Here is a 19,640-nt window from a genome sequence, read left to right on the forward strand (position 1 = left end):
ACATCGATGTCAACCTGGCATCGGAAAACATCGTGCTCACATCGGAATTCACGATGCTTCGAAAAGGAGGCCAGTCTAAGCATCGGATCGGCGATGATTGCACAACATCGATGTTTTCCGATGCATCGATGTATCGCCCAGTCCTATTAGTAAGGCTATAAAAGAGAGGTTGGCTCGTCTGCCATTTAGTCGCCCAAAGACCACGTGATCATGATTCCTCTCTGCTGTTTTGTGTGCTTTATGCGGATTTGTTTGTTTTTAGTAAAAAGAAAGTGTCTATCACTCCTCTCTCTGTTCACGGGTACTTTCTCAGATTTAACAGTGCTTGGTGTACGTGTGTATTGTGTCTGCACAAATTTAGCTCACAAGTTAGCAATCATGAATACAAAACAAACGTCCTTAGAAAGTTTCCTTGGAAAAAAGAAAAGGCTCAGTAAAGAGACCGAAGAGCCTTCAACATCAAAGAAACATGCAACTTTTAACAGACAATACCATGAGTCCTACTTGAAGTATGGTTTTGTCGGAACAGGCGATTCACACAAACCAAAATCGCTCTGCATAGTTTGCGGCGATCAACTCTCTAATGACGCAATGAAACCTTCAAAACTGCTTCACCACTTGAACGCCAAGCACCCTGGATTAAAAGAAAAGCTCCTGGAGTATTTTGAAAGAAAAAAACGGGAACACGAAGGACAGAAAAAATTTATGATGGCCACCACATCAATAAAGGAGAGTGCACTAAGTGCATCATATTTGGTGGCTAACTGCATTGCTAAAGCTAAAAAGCCATTCAATATTGGTGAAGAATAAATCTTGCCCGCCACTAAAGACATTTGCCGTGAAATACTAGGAGAAGCTGCTGTGGAAAAGATAGCACATGTGCCTTTGTCGGCTAGCACTGTGACTAGGCGCATTGAGGAAATAGCCGAAGACATTGAAAAGCAGTTGTTGGAGAGGATTAATGCATCACCGTGGTACGCACTCCAGGTTGACGAATCTACAGATATTGACAGCAAGGCAGTACTACTTGTTTATGTGCGATATCTATATCAGGAAGATGTGCATGAGGATTTGTTATGTGCACTATCTTTGCCAACCAACACCACAGGAGCAGAACTGTTCAAGTCACTGGATGGTTATATATCAAGACAACTAAAATGGTCCTTTTGTGTAGGCATATGCACAGACGGAGCTGCTGCTATGACCGGACGTCTATCTGGTTTAACTGCTCGGATTAAGGAAGTTGCACCTGAGAGTGAAGCTACACATTGTCTCATTCATAGGGAAGTGCTAGCAAGCCGAAAAATGTCACCAGAATTTAACAGCGTATTGATTGATGTCGTTAAAGTTATTAACTACATCAAAGCACACGCCCTTAACTCGCGCCTGTTTGAGCAGCTTTGTGAGGAGATGGACGCAGAGTACAGATGCCTTCTGTTTTACACAGAAATAAGATGGTTATCCAGAGGAAAATCGCTACTGAGAGTATTTGAATTGCGAGAGCCATTGCAAAGATTTCTCTTAGAAAAGAAGTCACCGCTGGCAGCACATTTCAGTGATAAGGTATGGGTCACCAAACTGGCTTACCTGTGTGACATATTCAACCTGCTGAATGAACTCAATCTGTGCTTTCAGGGGAAAATGACAACTGTTTTCAAGTTGGCTGACAAAGTAGCTGCCTTTAAAGCCAAACTGGAGTTATGGGGACGACGCGCGAACAGAGGCATTTTCGACATGTTTCAGACATTAGCGGGTATTTAAGGCGAGACAGAGCCTGAAGATTCATTCTCCCAGTTGGTTCACGATCTTTGCTTTTAAAAGAGTTCGAGCGCTACTTCCCAACCACAAAAGACCCACGAACTGGTAAGGAATGGATCCGCGACCCATTTGCCAACAAATCGGGTGAACCTAGCTTGTCAATGCAAGAAGAAGATCAACTGTTGGAGATTGCAAATGACGGCGGCCTTAAGACAACGTTCGAAACAACTCTGCCGGTGTTCTGGATTAAAGTCCTGGCAGAATATCCCGAGATTGCCACCACAGCACTTAAATCCCTATTGCCATTTCCGACAACCTATCTGTGTGAAGCGGAATTTTCTGCAGTAACAGCAACCAAAACAAAGCAACGGAATAAACTGGAGATAAGCAACACACTTCGGGTGTCATTGTCTCCGATTACCCCCAGATGGAGCCGTCTTATTGCAAAGAAACAAGCTCAGGGTTCTCATTGATGTAACGTTCAAGTAAGTTAAAATGTTAAATCACTTTAATACAATTAAATTAAAATCAAAATAATCTAAAATATAAACAATCAATGCCCCCCCCCCTCAGTGGGCCGTGGTAAAATTATCAAATGTTGACAGGTCCGCGGTGATAAAAAGGTTGGGGAGCACTGCATTAAGGTATACGTTTTAACATTCACTTTTTTCCCCATTTTGTATACAGAGTGTATTTCAAACACCGTATTTAGTACGTATTTTCAGGACCTTTTAAAAAATATATTTACATTGGAGAATAAAACGGGAAGAGAATATAAAAAATTATATATTCAAGACATCCTAAGTCAAAACTTTTGATGGTTTTACATTGATGGAAACACATAATCTTGATGATAACCATCAATAATTCCATAATGAACCATTATATTTTTGATGGTAACCAACATAAGTAACCATCACCCGAAAGTAGGAATTCGGACAGATTTATGATGGTCCAACATAAGGACAGAAACTTATTTTAATGGTTTGTTCATGTTGAACTATCAGAAATTTCCATCATAGTTTCTTAGAAATCAAATGTTGGAACGATCATGAACAACCATCATCCCAAGGTAGGAATTCGGACAGAATTATGGTGGTCCAGCATTAAGAAAACCCAAATTGTTTTGATGGTATATTCCTCAGAACCAACAAGAATTCCTATTAAACCATCATGGAAATATATAGTTGGAGCCAACATGGATCATTATGGATTGTTTGTCCATGAGAAGGAAACTTCTCTTGATGGTTCAACATTATAGTGCTAAATTATCAATTTCCATTCGGGAATGATGGTAATTTGTTGGCATATCAAAAACCATGAACGCATAATTGAAATGTTGGATGATGGTGATCAACATAAACCATCAAAATGCTTTGATGGACCATCAAGAATTTTAATTGGGATAATAAGTGAAAATGATTTGAGAAAAATGAAAATGAGGAAAAGAGATAGAGTGAAAACAATAAAAAAATAATCTATACGTCTTGCAGAAGATGCATTTTTATTGTTAGTACAGTATTACATCTCTGAAATACAATATTTTTTATTGTATTTCAAACAATAGTACAGTATTACAAACAATTGTTTAGTACGGTATTACATCTTTGAAATACAATATTTTTCATTGTATTTCAAACAATAGTACAGTATTACAAACAATTGTTTAGTACAGTATTACATCTTTGAAATACAATATTTTTTATTGTATTTCAAACAATAGTACAGTATTACAAACAATTGTTTAGTACAGTATTACATCTTTGAAATACAATATTTTTTATTGTATTTCAAACAATAGTACAGTATTACAAACAATTGTTTAGTACAGTATTACATCGTTTAAATACAATATTTTTTATTGTATTTCAAACAATAGTACAGTATTACAAACAATTGTTTAGTACAGTATTACATCGTTTAAATACAATATTTTTTATTGTATTTCAAACAATGGTACAGTATTACAAACAATTGTTTAGTACAGTATTACATCTTTGAAATACAATATTTTTTATTGTATTTCAAACAATAGTACAGTATTACAAACAATTGTTTAGTACAGTATTACATTGTTTAAATACAATATTTTTTATTGTATTTCAAGCAATGGTACAGTATTACAAACAATTGTTTAGCACAGTTTCTACAAACAATAATTTTTCAAATTTGAACTTATTTAGATCAAAGAGAAACATTTATTCATAAATGAAATTTCTTTAATTTACAAAATCATAAGTTTTTGAATACCAATGAAAAAAAAATGTCAAACAAATTTTTTTTTGGTTTTTATATTTTTGTACAAGACCTACAGGACTGTGTAGGGGTCAGAGAACTGGCCTTGCTTCAGAAAGGTTCTGGGTTTGAATCCCAGGCAAGGTGCATGGATGTTCTTTCATTGTCTATACTATCAGTCCTTACTGTGGGAGCAACGTTGGCGCACCTAATATGGTTTCCCTGAAATAATGACTAACAAATCTTCCATTCAGATGCCTTTATGACGAAATGTTAACACAGGTGGGCATTGGAAATAAAAAAATAAAAATAAATATTTTTGTACAAATATATTTCGTACAAATATATTCGTACAAATATAACAGATTTCGTTTAATAATTATTTGACAGATTTTTTTGTATTTAAAAAAATACCAAAATGTATTTTTGCTCTTAATTAGAGGGTCAGAAAAAAATGCTTAAAACTGACACCACGTGACCCAAAGATTAAATTCTTTTAAAACTGCATTTTCCTTAACTGACAAAACTAATAATTCGCACAAATTACAAATTCTGATTAACTAAAAACACCCATCTAATTTTCTGTCTTCTTACAAAAGACAAGTCTTGTTCCAAATAATTAGCAAAACAAACAAGATTCAATCAGCAATTCTGTCACAAACACAAAGTATAAAGCTCAACTTCCCATTTCCAAAGACAAACAGAAAACCTCCACTACCCCGTTTCCGCTCTTAGTAATCAGATTAAAATCCCCTTTCCTCTCCACCCCCGTTTCTCCTGATCATACACACATACAAATTTCCTATCAGGATTTTGCGAACAAAAACAAGAAAAACCGTCCCGGAAATGTCCCAAGCAAGATGGTATTGAATAAGTCGAGAAAGAAGATTTTCACAAACTTAAACACTGATCTGACAAGAACACTTGTTACTCTTCTATGGTGAAAGTCATGTGGTTGTAGGAGGCTCCCATGCAATGGGTAACTATGGTAACCTCGGGAAAACAGGATCGATAAAATCTGCGGGAATAATCCCCATCCTGAGAACTGATAGAAGGGACTTGGTGTTTTGAAGGATCTTTTAACTACGGTTGAAAAGATGACACATTAAAGGTCGCTGTTTAGGGTGTCAACGCCTTCTTTGAAAATTGGTTTCGGTGTAACTCATTGTATGACCCAGGAGAGCTGTTTGAGAGAGTTATGATGCCAACGAAATGAAAATTGCTCGAAGATTCCGCAAATTTGAGAAATGATGACCCGTCAAGTGTAATGTACATTGAACAGTTAACTGGTAGCAATGCAGTCAAAATTGTGGATTTTAGGGAATACATTTTGTTAAATGATTCTGGGAAGTTCGTTTAAATTCGAGATGAATATCGATATTTTCAGTTTTTAAATTGTTAGCTACCGTTTGAAAAATGTGATAGTTTAAAATTTTTTTCCATACTTAGCCGGTTTTCTTTATAACCCTAAATTATCCAACAAATAATGAGGCATACTTTGTGTTATGTAGACTAAAGCAAAAATACATTGAGAATAAAGCTCAAATGAAAGTACATGAATGTACATACAACACCAAATCTTCACTTTGACTTTATTGGAATTACACAAACTTAAAAATTACATAACTATACTAACAGATTAGAATAACTATATATCCTTTATTTTAATATTTGTTAGTTTACCTTTTGGGCTTTTCTTTATAAATGAAAAAAATAAAATAAGTGTCACGAAATATTAAATTTTGGAATACCTTATAACCCATTTTGTTGACGAAGTCCAAACTTGAATCTGGCGTTAATTTTCAAAGATCAAAGTTCGAATTTCAAAAGAGACTGCAATATCCTCCAAAAAAGAGGAAGAAAAATACGCTCCCACCTTGCACCGTCCACTGTGTTGATGTAAAATATTCTCAGTGGTAGCAGGATCATGGGTTAGAGTTCCCTCGCCGTCAGGCTAACCGTGGCAGATTTCCGTGGTTTTCCACACCATGTTACTCAAATGTGGGTTAGTTCCATCAAAAAGTCCTCCACGACAGCAAATTTCTCCCAATACTTGATTCAGGAGTTTCCTTATCTTCTGAATTGGGTTCAAAATTACAAGGCTACGTAGTTGAACATTAGTAGGCATAAACTCAAAAATTGGGTCGGCTGTTCAACGGCGATTGTAAAATAAAATAATTGAATCGACCTCGATCCTAATCTTTATACCAGCTTTTGTTCCTTATGTGAAGAGCCACCGGAAGAAGTATTTAATCAACACTGTAAACTAAACTAAATTCTTAAATAACATAAACTAAATGCTGCCGTTGTTATTTCTAGTTCCCAATGTGGTTTTTTGAAAATCCATAAATCTCCAAAAGAAGTTCCGAAAAAATAGATTTGCCCAAGCTCAACTCCTTATAAATAAGAGCATGTGATACCAAAGTAGCCATAGACTTGATGTAAGTCACAAAAGCCTTCTGGACTTGTTCAATGGTGAAACTCTTACAGTGCCTACTGGCAAAACGTGGTATACAAATTTGCTGATTTCTAATGCTGCCGAAAAATAGGGTGGTACAAAGGTAATCTATCAAAGGCCAGTTATGTTCTTAAATGGCATTCCATCAGGATATTAGGTAAAATATGATTTTAAGAATGAAACCAATCCAAGTTAAATTTTTATATGATGATAATCTCAAAATCCTCTTTCTATTAGTATAACCACAATAGCAATTGAACTTCAAATTCTTCTACTTTCTGAATGTTCCATTTTAATACGATTACGTAAACCGAAAATTATACGAGTTTAGCTGTGGGATTTTAGTTTAAGTTGCTTGTTATCACGAAGCGAAAATCCCATTGCTAGCTCGATTGGAGTGAAATTCTTAAAACAACATAAACTAAATGTTGTTGTTGTTAATTCTAAACCCCAAAGTAGTCTACTGAAATTGCACCAAGTCTTTAAATCCATAAATCTCCAAAAGAGGTTCTGGAAAAATAAACTCGACTAAACTCAATTCCTTATAAAATATAAACATACGATGCACGAGTAGCCATAGACTTAATGCAAGAGATAAAAGATTTGGTACAAGTCATATCTTGGTACAAGTCTTCTGCAACTCTTCAGTGGTAAAATTCCTCCAGTGTTTACTGGCGAAACGTGGTACACAACTTTGCTGTCTTCTATTGACCTTAAAAAGTAGGGCGGTACAAAAAAAATTTTTAGACTGCCCATCATGTACTTAAGGGGCATTCTAGAGATTTTTAAGTGTTTTTTGAACTCGTAGACCACTTTTTTATAAGTGTTTCACAAACGGGGAGGAAAGTCTCTAGATTTACTTCAGCTTAACTGACAATATTCGCCAACTCTTCAAGTTTCCTCACACCCCCAATTGCCGAAAAAACGTATTAAGTATGTAATTTTTGTTTCATTACTAAAATATAAGATGTTTTTTTAAAAAAAAAAATTTTGTCAGCACCAGATATATTTTCATGCTCTACCAGACGCGAAGAAATATCTGCTTTTTGCAACCACGATTAAGTTTTTTTATTTTAGTTTCCGATAGGGCACATAATCATCACAAATACGTTTCATTTACTTACAAATGTTATGACGTTTCACAAAATGAGCTTGACATCTATTAAATATGTACAGAATTTATTCGGATACAGACAAATATATACAGAATTTGTTATTAATTATTAAAAAATGGTCCCGTAGTGGACTGATGGTAAAGACATGGCTCTCAGTAGAATACAGAAGTCAAGCATAAGCGGGTGGGTTACCACTTTGATCAGCCTTAGGGACCGAGGATACGCGGTATCAGTCCTTGTTTAACAGTTCTACCGTGCTCGACTTCGCAAGTCGTTGGGCTATCAAAGAGGAGGAGCTATCCGCTCTGCAGATAATCAAAATTGCTATGGCATGTCTTCTGGTTATCCTCAGCGATGATTCCCAGAGCGTCGCCGATAGCCCGTTGTGTAGCTCTACTCTAGTGCAGTGTTTCCCAAAGGGTAGTACGCGTACCCCCAGTGGTACGGGAACAGTTTAGCGGGGGTACATGTTCTTATGAGAAATATCTTGCAACAAGCGAAAATTTCAAAAAATTTTGGTTAAAAATAAAGTTAGTCATGAAAATTTACGATTACGTATTTTTCTATTGGCTATTTTTTTTGCAGAGTTAACAGTTAATAATTAGTGGTATCAACAGCCAGATGTGATTTTTAACTTTTGTGCAATTTTTTTATATTGAAAAATACATAAATTTTTTATTAGTGGACACAGCGTTAAGAAAAATTTAGAAAGGGTACACAAAAGTCATAAGTTTGGGAAACACTGCTCTAGTGCGACGTAAATAAAGTACCTACTAACCTACCTACCTGGAAAAAAATGTTTCGTAATATTATTTTGTTTTGTTCGAATTATAATTTCCTTAATTATAGAGCTAAAGAAGGATATTAAAATTAAATAACATAAATATTAAGTTCATATTAGTGAGAATAACAATGTTAAATTTCTAAGAGATATTACTCTTGTTTGATTTTGAAATTATTTAATACATTTCTCAAACACTAATTTATGCGTAAAACTGTAAACTTTCCTGACGCATTAAACCGATTTTAATGAAACACGTTAGTTCTGAAATCTCACTCTACCCACATAACGAACGACTGAACTGAGTAAAGCTACGGTTTTAATTTACACTCTAACGCTGTCAAGAATAAACATTTTCATTTGTGCAAATTACTCTCGCGTTGACTGCTGTATTGTTTACTCGGTAATATTGTTTAAAATTATCTTATAACTAACTCAGCGTATCATTATAAATCCACAACATTTTAGGCAACAAACCATACAATTTGTATTTCAAAATTAATGTGATAAAACTAAAGCTTCATGCTCTGGTTTTATGGGTTAGAAATATAATAAATTGTTTATCGCTTTACAAAGTAGAATATGTTCGCGTTAAATGCTTGTGGAAATGTGTATTTTTCATACTTTATTAACTTTTCTATATATTAAAATTGTTATAATCTATGCTGTTAACATAAGTTTGTTATAAAATATGGAATATTTAATAGTAAATACTTAACGATATTCTTTTCGAAAACTCGCAACCCCTACTGATATCGTTAACTGCTACCCCCTATTGAAGCAATAATATGCACAAAGTGTTTCGTAACACATACCCTTACTATATATTTTTAGAATCCGTGATCCATATGAACTTAAGAAATTTGGACAGAGGGTTTCAGATTAATATTTTAACTGAAAAAAAAACGCTATCTAAATTTTGAGAATCAGCATGGAGTAAAGGCATCAAAACCTGTTTGAATGCTCTAAAAGAATGCGAATCACCTAATACGAATCACCCTCAAATTTCAACTGGTTATCAAACAGCAAACGTTGAACAGCAAACCCAATTCTGAGTTAATGGCTTTTAATGTTCAACTCTGTAGCCTAGTAATTTTGAACCCAACCCAGAAGACGCAGGGACTTCTGAATCAACCATTGGAGCAAACTAGCCTTCGTGTAGGACTTTCTAATGGAACTAACCTGTATTTGAGTAACATGGAAAGGAAAACTACGAAGACCTTCCACGGTTAGCCCGACAGTAAAAGGATTCTAACCCATGATCTGTCTGCCATGGGTTAGAGTTCCCTTGCTGTCGTCCCCTTGTAAATGCTAAATGTCCTTGAGTTAATTAAACTCACATGTCTTATTGATAACAATGGCCTACTGAGCCAATTATATGTATAAGGTGTTGATTTACACATGGCCGTAATACATACTATTTTAAGAATATATAATATATACTATTTCTATTATTAATTTAGAAAAAGGAAGTAAAAAAGTTTGCACTTTAAGGATTTCAAATAATTTTTTTTTCTAGAAAAAAAAAACGCTATCTAAACTTGGCGAATCAGCGTGAAGTAAAATCATCAAAACCTGTTTGAATACGCTAAAATGATATTACTTGCCTCACCTTAAAGTTTCAACTTCTGATTGGCTGTCAATCAGCTATTATTAATGTTTTTGCATCTGTTTGTCTTTATGAGTATAATATTCGTATAGTGATTTGTCAAATATCTATAGTGTTTTTTTGCTTTTTCCTCGCTTAAATATAAATTTACGATTCTCAATGTATTTTCTTTTTTTGTTACTTAATTTTCAAAACATATTCTAAATAAATATGCAAATAAAAGGAGTAGATTACAGAGTACTCTGAATAGAACATATAAAAACGTACTTCACAATATCAAACTTTTTCATAACGTTTTTTAAAATGTATTTCTTTCTACCATTCAGGGGAAATTCTTTATTATTCGCGAACCATTTATCTCTTTGAAATAATAAAAAAACTCTTTACTTTCGTAATGCCGTCTGTTTATTTTATTAATGAGTGACCTTAGACCAAAACAAAAGAGCACATCGACTAAATTGAACTGGGGGGAAAATAGAAAATGGCGCTTTTTAAAATGGTAATTTTGAAAGTTCTTTTGAGAAGTTCCGTTCTAAAAAAGCTATTCGATTGCTGCAATTGCAGTAAAAGATTCATTTATTTCCGGTTGGGCAAAATCATTACCAAATCTGTAGTTTTTATCTGAAAGAATGAGGAATTTTAAAATGTTGTCGGCGATCTGAATGTTAAGATTTTATTATTCATTTATTCATTTTTTTTCTATCTTCCATTTTCTTCAAAGATAAAAAATAAAAAAATGCTCATGAATAATATCTTTCTGCTTTTTTTAATGCTCTAATGACTTATACTTTTCCGGTAAATTGAAATGGAAACATTATTAGAATTCTAGACGTTTTCTTAGAACGCAGATCGTAAGAAAACCAATATTTGTTCTAGGAAAGAGTCTGTTATTAATACTCACTTTTATGTATAGAATATAAATCTAGTACGGAACGAAAAGTAGAATTAGAAATAAACACATGCAGTAAGTGAGTATTTATCCTTGTTTTAGTTTCTTTTAATAAAATAATAAAAACAAGACGAAGAAATATTTTCTCTTTTCGAAGTTCCATATGCCTAAATGATACGAGATTACTTTATTTTATAACCGTCGTTGAACAACCTATTCAATTTTTTGGGTTTACGACTATTAATGTTTAACTCCGCAGCATAGTAATTTTGAACCCAATCCAGAAGACAAGAGAACTCCTGGACCAAGTACTGGGAGAAATTTGCCTTCGCGGAGGATTGTTGTTCGACGTAACTAACCCGCATTTGCGTTACATGTTGAGGAAAACCACGAAAACCTCCCATGGTTAGTCTGACGGCAAGGGGACTCTAATCCATTATCCGTCTACCACTGAGGATATTTTACATCAGCACTGTGGTCGGTGCAAGTCGGATGCGGAAGTCGTATCTACCAGATACAAGATTGTATGTACCGATTAATCTGTGGCTTTCGAAAATATTATACACTAGGGTATACTAGGAGGCTAAGGATCCTGCTTGCTGCGGCTCTCCAATCCCGATGATTAGTTCGAAATTATTGTTGGCAGTTAGTATCACCGAAAATAATTACTATTATTTTTACATGATTAGTATTAGGCTCAACGCATATCATTACTTTCAAGTATACAAATTGGCAGTATTTTAAGATGTTTACATAGTCATTCACTCTTATGCAATTGAACCAAATTGAGAATAAGAGTAGTGATGGCTCAGGGGATAGAGCATTCGCTTTCCAGTGAGGTGAACCGGGTTCGAATCCGAGGGATGGCTAGACGATATGAACTCCGCATCCGGCTTGCCCCTATCGCAGTGTTGAGTAAAATATCCTCAGTGACAGACGGATACGGTTCCTTTGCCATCAGGCTAACCATAGGAGGTTTTCGTGGTTCTCCTTTCCATGTAACGCAAGTGCGGGTTAGTTCTGTAAAAAAGTACTCCACGAAGGTAAATTTCTCCCAATACTTGATCCAGGAGTTCCCTTGACTTCTGGATTGGGTTCAAAATTACAAGGATGCGGAGTTGAACATCAGTAGTCGTAAACCCAAAAATTGGGTCGACTGTTCAACGACGGTTATGGAAAAAAAATGGAGAATACTGCTGAAAATCTCTCTTAAAAGTTTTGCAATATAGTAAAGGCTTCATCAGTAAATCGAGGAAGATTGCTATCAAGGAGCCATTTAAACAATATCACCCTTAAAATCGTCAAAGTCTAGTTTGCAATTTAATGTAATTATCGCTTTCAATTCTACGTTACATGTAGACGTTACTATTACAGAATGACTAGGAGGCTAAGCAGAGTCCGACTTAGCCTACTTGGGACCCGGGGCAAAAACTTCTGGCCCTCCCCCCCACTGCTTCTCTACTTCAGTAATGAAGAACCGAACTTTATGGAGGTGTTTAAAATTTTCACCACCTTATAAATAACAGGAAAATTGACTATAGCCTGAAATAGGTATTAAGTCTTTTTTTTTTTAAGTTTTAAACTTTTAACTTAGAAAGCAATCAAAATCAAAAACGTAATAATAGCTGTAGTAGTAAATACCTTTAAATTAGGGATAAAAATATTTATAGGAAAACAATACCTTTATAACTTTTATTAATTTTGTGTTGATGACAACTGAAGCAATATGAAAATCAATGTGGGAAAACTGGATCCTACCATGTGACTTTTCAGCCAATAAAAATGCACCGCCAACAATGGATATCAGCGCGAAAATTCGAAAATCGTCAATGCGCATATTTCTTAGCTAATCTGCAGTTTAACTATGCGCTGCTAAAGTGTGGAAGCAAGAATTTTCTGTCTTTTAGTTAGATATTAAATACATTAACGGCTTCCGTACCATTTCTATCATTTTATCCACTAATTTTTGAATTGTTTTGATTCGAATTTTTATATATCAAAAAATAAATAAATGACATTATGTTAATTTCTTTTAATTGTAATGATATTTTAAACCGTTTGTTTTATTGCGCGGAGCTGACGCCACATCAGAAAGATCCTGGGTTCGAATCCCTGACAAGACATGGATGATCCTTCATTCTCTCTACTATCTGTCCTAACTGTGGGAGCAACGTTGGTACACCTGATATGGTGCCCCTGAAAGAGAGACCACCATAATCACCAATTTGCACGAATTTGCTGATTCATTGATTCGCTATTGTGCTCTTTCATTTATTTGGCGATATAGTGATATCTCATTTACCAATTGTTTAATTGATGCAATCATTCTTTGATTCGTTGATTCACCGATTCTTCGTTTCATTTATTCGTTAATTCATTATTAAGCTCTTTTAAAAAATTCACTGAGTTACTTTTACACCGATTCGCTTTCAGTCTTCCTTTATTCACTCGTTGAACCTAGAGTCATAGTACCAGTTGCCAAAATAGCAAAGTGCTATTTTTTAAAAAAAAGTATTAAAAGATGAACGTTTTTTAAGTGACGATTCCTAAAAAGTATAAATTTATAAACACATTGAAAAATATGTTTAGTTTTCTTTCTTTCTTTATTTGTTTAAGAAACTTTTTTAAAATACCAACATAAGATTCGCTTTTGGAAAGAATGATTCAAAAGTGCAATTTTTCATAATTTTTAACTGCCAAAAAAGTGATTTTAAATTATTATGAGATATTTGTCACAATTTATTAAATATCAAAGTCTTAGTCAAATTTGTTTTCATTTTGCTACATCTCTAATAGTGAAAGAACTAAGTCATAACTGTTAATCAACAACGCAAATAGTTCGAAAAGTTTGGCATAAAAAGAAACAAAAACATTTTTTTCATTATTGATATAAAACGTCATCATATTTTAGAAATCATTATCGCCACGTAATATATCTTCAATGGGAACAAAGAATAAAACCCAACAATAGAAGAATTGCTGAGTGGGATTAAAAATGAAAAATTAGAGAAGTATTTTTTGAACTGTTGCCAACAAAAAAATCACCGGTAGAGATATATAAATAAAATAACAAAACATAAATAAATGCTCTCACATCATATTTTTATTTTGCTTTAGACGCCACGTTGAAAAATGGCCTTCATCCTATTTTGCTTTCTTAAAAGCTTTTTACTAAAAAAAACTTTGGATGGAAACGCCTGAAAGGTTAAAGAAAATTTTAAATGACAGGTAATAATCGGAGGATATTCTGAAGTAAGCGTAATGGATAATTAAAATCGGTGTTTGGAAACAACGTCTTTACAAGTAGGGAAACTACTGTAGTCGCTACATCTTTTCGTAGTTTGTAGTGTAGTGATACTTATCTTTTTTTTTTAAAAGTAAAGTGAGAAGTGCATTATAAAAAAGCAGTAATTTGTAGCAATTTCTGGTAACTTTATTGGTAACTACTTTTAACGTTAGTTTCATAAGGGATTTGATATTGTAATTCATTTACGTCGCACTAGAGCTGCACTATGGGCTATTGGCGGCGGTCTGGGAAATATCCCTGAGGATGATCCGAAGACATGCCATCACAATTTTAATCCTCTGCAGAGGGGATGGCACCCTCGCCGACGACCTGCACGCGAAGTCGAGCACTTTACGGTAGAACAGTTTAACGAGGACTAATACCACCCACACTCGGTCCCTAAGCAGGTTGATCCAAGTGGTCACCCACCCGCACACTGACAGCAGTCAGTGATGTTTGACTTCGGTGATCTGCTGGGAAGTTTAGTAAAGGAACAAAGCTCTAATGCAACTAGTTTTTTGAATTTGATGGGTACAAATTTTCGAAGGTCCATTAATGGATGGAATAAAAATGCCCCTGGGATTATGACAGATCGTTAACAAGAATTACAGATTTGGAATCATGTATAAATAATATTTAAACTAACCTTTACAAAAAATAAATAATTAATCACATTTTCACATCCGAATGAACAGTGCGCAAAATAAAAAAATGGATCACTTTCAATAAGTTTTGGTCTCTAAGATCGGATCTTTACGTTCTAGGACTCTACCTTAATGGTTCGAGGGGGTGACCTCAAATATGCATATTACATGCAAATATGATAATGACATACAATACCTCAAATATGCTAATTACTAAGTACAGGTGATATTTTAAGCTACGAAATCATATACCAAAACGTACTTTGAATCGATTTAATCTGATTGAAAATTTATGAGGGATATTAAAGAAAAAACTACAAGAAGTTGCTCCAACAAACAAGGCTGAATTAGTGGAAATTATTATTTTATTTCGGCTCATGTGGACGAAAAAGACTGTAGAAAACTTGTTCATTCTATGCAAGATCGTTGATATTCAGTGAACGGAGCTAAAAATAATTCTACGAAACAATAAGCACTTTATTCTAAATTTATAATTGAATTTTAGTGACTATAATGAAATATTTAAAAATTTTGGACTATATAAAAATTTATTCTAAAAATTAGTTTTTTTTAAAAAAAAAAAAAAAAAAAAATATATATATATTTTTGTAACTAATTTGGACTTTATTTTGATTGTTTAAATTTTTAGAAATGCTGTGAAATATGTAACTTTATATCTCAATATTGGAATTTAATTTAAGCAAATAAAAAAAACGAATAAAGTAAGCGACTTTTTAATGCCGATTTTTTCTATTATTCTAATATTTTGAATCAGAGCTGTATAACCCGACTCCCAAAAGCTGCTTTATTCTAATATTTTGAATCAAAGCTGTATAACCCGATTCCCAAAAGCTATTTAATTATAATATTTTGAATCAGAGCTGCATAACCCGATTCCCAAAAGCTATTTTATTCTAATATTTTGAATCAGAAGCTGTATAACCCGATTCCCAAAAGCTATTTAATTCTAATATTTTGAATCAGAGTTGTATAACCCGATTCCCAAAAGCTATTTAATTCTAATATTTTGAATCAGAAGCTGTATAACCCAATTCTCAAAAGCTGTTTTATTTTAATATTTTGAATCAGAGCTTTATAACCCGATTTCCAAAAGCTGTTTTATTCTAATATTTTGATTCAGAGTTATATAACCCGTTTCCCAAAAGCTATTTTGTTCTAATATTTTGAATCAGAAGCTGTATAGCCTAATTCTCAAAAGCTATTTTTTTCTAATAGTTTGAATCAGAACTGTATAACCCGATTCTCAAAATCTGTTTTCGTGCATTGTGTATTTTATCTAGCGGAAATTTTGGGAACTAGTAAAATATATATCTAGAAATAATACTTCAGAATAGTTTAATGTAAAATTGTCGAGTTTGAAAAAAGTATAGCTTAATTTCTAGATTGTTCCTAGCTTTTTCTTTTGACCTTTTTTAACACTCTTCATGATATTTATATTAAGTTCCTTTTTTTTTCACCACGAGACTCAAGTTATTAAATAAAAAAATAAAATACCATCTTAAATGACAGTTTTTACTTTAAGAACGAGGTTCTATTAAAAGCTAGAAACATTTCGATCGCTTGAAATGAACTATCAATAAAGCATTCTAACCTTCATGCACATAATAATTCTTTTTTGTAGTATAGGAAATCCATAGTTTCCTCAAAAGCGTACGTCAAATAAAAGTGATGGCCTCGTAACAAAATTTATCTTTCCAGAAAAGTTTCTTTGCTTGGAAAATCGACCTTAAATTGTTAGACAAATGGAAACAAAAACGTACTTGACTCAAAATGCATTAGAACTAGTCCTCTTTTTAACTCGATCTTTTGTCAGTCCTTTATTCCATTTAATCCAATGGGACATTTTGGTATGCATCGATTGACAAAAAAATTTCAATTTCAAGGAACGCAACTAATACTTCAATTAAAAAGATAAATGAAAAAAACTCTTTTACAGATATACACAATTCGATGGAGTTACTTTTTATAACCGTCGTTGAACAGCTGATCCAATTTAGGGTTACCAATGTGCAACTCCGTAGCCTTATAATTTTGAACCTATTCCAGAAGACAAGGGATCTCCAGGATCAAGTTTCGGGAGAAATTTACCTTCGTGGAGGACTTTTTGATGGAACTAACTCGCACTAAGGAAACTTCCCACTGTTAGCTTGACGGTAAGGGGACTCTAATCCATGATTTGTCTACCACTCAGGATATTTTTACGTCAGAACTGTGGTAGGTGTGAGCAGGGTGCAGAATTCGTATCTACCAGTCATGGCTGGGATTCGAACCCGATTCACCTCATTGGGAGGCAAACGCTCTATCCCATAAAACTCCACGGCTCCAATACGATGGATTGAAAAAGAAAATGAAGTTCAGAAATATGAAACGCCATTTTGTGCAATAGTTGCATTTTATAAAGCTAATCATAAGACAAAATCTCAGCTAAATATATTTATATCTTTGATTGCCAAAATTATGCAACTACAATTAAGCAATTTTTACAAGAAACAAACGATATTTAAGCGTATTTTACAAGAATGAACTACATTTAGACAATCTTTAATAGAAAGGATTGCATTTTACCAAATTTCAGTAGAATGAACAACACTTAAGCAAAATTTACAAGAAATCACCACATTTAAGCAAAATTTCCAAGAAAGAACCACAATAAGCAAATTTTTCATTATAGGACAACATTTAAGAAATTTTTCAAGATCGAACTGCATTTTAACAAATTTTACTAGAAAGTCTTCTTTTAAGGAAATTTTACTAGAAAGTCTTCTTTTAAGGAAATTTTATAAGAAAGAACTTTAAGCAAACAAATTGTAAAACAAATGACTACATTTAGCCAAATTTTACAAGATAAACAACACTTAAGTAAATCTTGCAAGAAAGGACCACATGTAAGAAACTTTTGCAAGAAAGAACCACATAAAGCAAATTTTACATGAAAATACTACATTTAACCAAATTTTTCAAGTATGAATTGCATTTAAGCAAATTCTACAAGGAAGTATTGCATTTAAGCAAATTTTACAAGTAAGGATTACTTTCGAACTTTACAAGAAAGAACTACATTTAAACAAATTTTACAAGAATTAATTACGTAGAAACATATTTTACAAGAACAAACTATGTTTTAAGGAAAGCTGCAAGAATAATGAAAATTTAAGCAGTTTTTACAACAATGAAATTTTTTTATTTTAAAATATACATTGCCAAATTATTTTTCTCTATCATGGCCAAAACTGATTTTTTTCAATGTCGAAGTTAGAGTTGTTTAACAGCTCTTTTTATAAAACTAAAATTCTTTAACGCCTACCTCTCTTGAAAAAATCATCAATATCTGATATGATTCAAAAAATAAAAATCAAAAGAAAGAATTAAAAATTTTGCGTGATTTAACTTCTAAATTAACTTTTAGGCTTCTTGAACAATACACACTATGAACTATGCTAGCTAACTAAAGATAAATCATATAATTCCTCTAAAATATTCGCAAATAACTATATAACTCATAAATGTTCCAATTTAAAATGATAAAAGCAATTGTAAAATAGTTATATTATTGAAAAATCACTGTTTGTTAACAAACGCTTAAACAGCAACATAAATTAAAGAAAGCTGTGCCAACGGCTGTTTTTCTAACAATATTCCCATAAAAGCAACATTTTCCGATAGCAGTGAGTAATAAAAACGTAAAATAAACAAAATTATAAAATGTCGTTCTCAACTAAAGTAAAAAAAAAGTTTAAATAAGTTAATTTAGTTAATAATAAATACCTAATTAAATCTTTAAACTTAGTTAAAGGGTTGCTCCTTAATGTACTTTTCTACGAAATTACACTTTCTCTTAATAATTCAAAAATTTGAAATGTATGTATTAATTCGGAAAATTTGGCCTTAGTCCAGAGAGAGGATTCATGACATATTATTATAATATCTTTAATGATCATATTTAAGAGCGGGGAGTAAATCTGCCATAAACTGCTAATTTGCTAAATTGAATCAATTCTAGAAGATAATATTTCATTTTCCACTTACCCCTTGATACAGTGTTTTAGAATTAAAATAAAGTAATAAACTTATATTTGCAAGAAACTTCTCTGAAATATGAGGTGCTTAGAAATTTAAAACATTTTACCAAGATAAAAATACATACGAAGAGAACGCAAAAAAAAAAAAAAAAAAAAAAAAAAAAAAAAAGAAAATCCCGAAACACTCTGAATAACTTTTGATCTAATAATCAAACTTTCACGTACTAGGACTCAAATTTAAGGGTTCAAGGGAATGACCTAAAATAAACTAATTAATTAAAGAGAACGATATTTTAAGTTACGAAATCAGACGCAAAAACGTACTTTCTCTGAATAAACATACTTTCTTTTCGTTGGATTATAAATTTTGACCCCAAAAATATAGGGGATCACCGTAATCTGGGAAATATGGTCCCAATAGTTTGGACCGGTCGAAAGTTTGGATCCCTCAATATTAATTTTACTTAGTGTGTATTACGCCATATCTCCAGAGCTTTTTAAGCGAATTTATAAGTTTTGTGCACATAATTATTTTAATTTTATAACCGTCGTTGAACAGCCGACCCAATTTTGGGGTTTCCGGTAACAAATAGTCAACTCCGTAGCATTGTAATTTTGAACCCAATCCAGAAGACAAGGAAACTCCTGGATCAAGTAATGGGAGAAATTCGCCATCTTGGAGGACTTTTCGATGGGACTAACCAGCATTTGCGTTACATGGAGAGGAAGACCACGACAACCTCCCACGGTTAGCCTGATAACAAGGGGACTCTAACCCATGATCCGACTACCACTGCGTAAATTTCACGTCAGCACTGTGGTCGG

The 19,640-nt window shown here is 33.2% G+C and overlaps 2 protein-coding genes across 2 annotated transcripts in view; one reads left to right on the forward strand and one right to left on the reverse strand.

Moving 5' to 3' along the window:
- Positions 1-19,640, reverse strand: part of LOC107439657 (arrestin domain-containing protein 2) — a 230,078-nt gene that overhangs the window by 166,613 nt on the left and 43,825 nt on the right. The gene's annotated exons all lie outside the window — the stretch shown is intronic.
- On the forward strand, positions 379-2,231 carry LOC122268400 (SCAN domain-containing protein 3). Its single transcript, XM_087152840.1, has 3 exons — positions 379-799; positions 851-1,753; positions 1,795-2,231. The coding sequence occupies exons 1-3, from the start codon at positions 379-381 to the stop codon at positions 2,229-2,231; spliced, it is 1,761 nt and encodes a 586-aa protein (XP_087008966.1).

Source organism: Parasteatoda tepidariorum, chromosome 10 (assembly GCF_982258835.1).
Source record: "Parasteatoda tepidariorum strain Cologne lab strain chromosome 10, Ptep-v5.0, whole genome shotgun sequence".
Classification (NCBI taxonomy): Eukaryota; Metazoa; Arthropoda; class Arachnida; order Araneae; family Theridiidae; genus Parasteatoda; species Parasteatoda tepidariorum.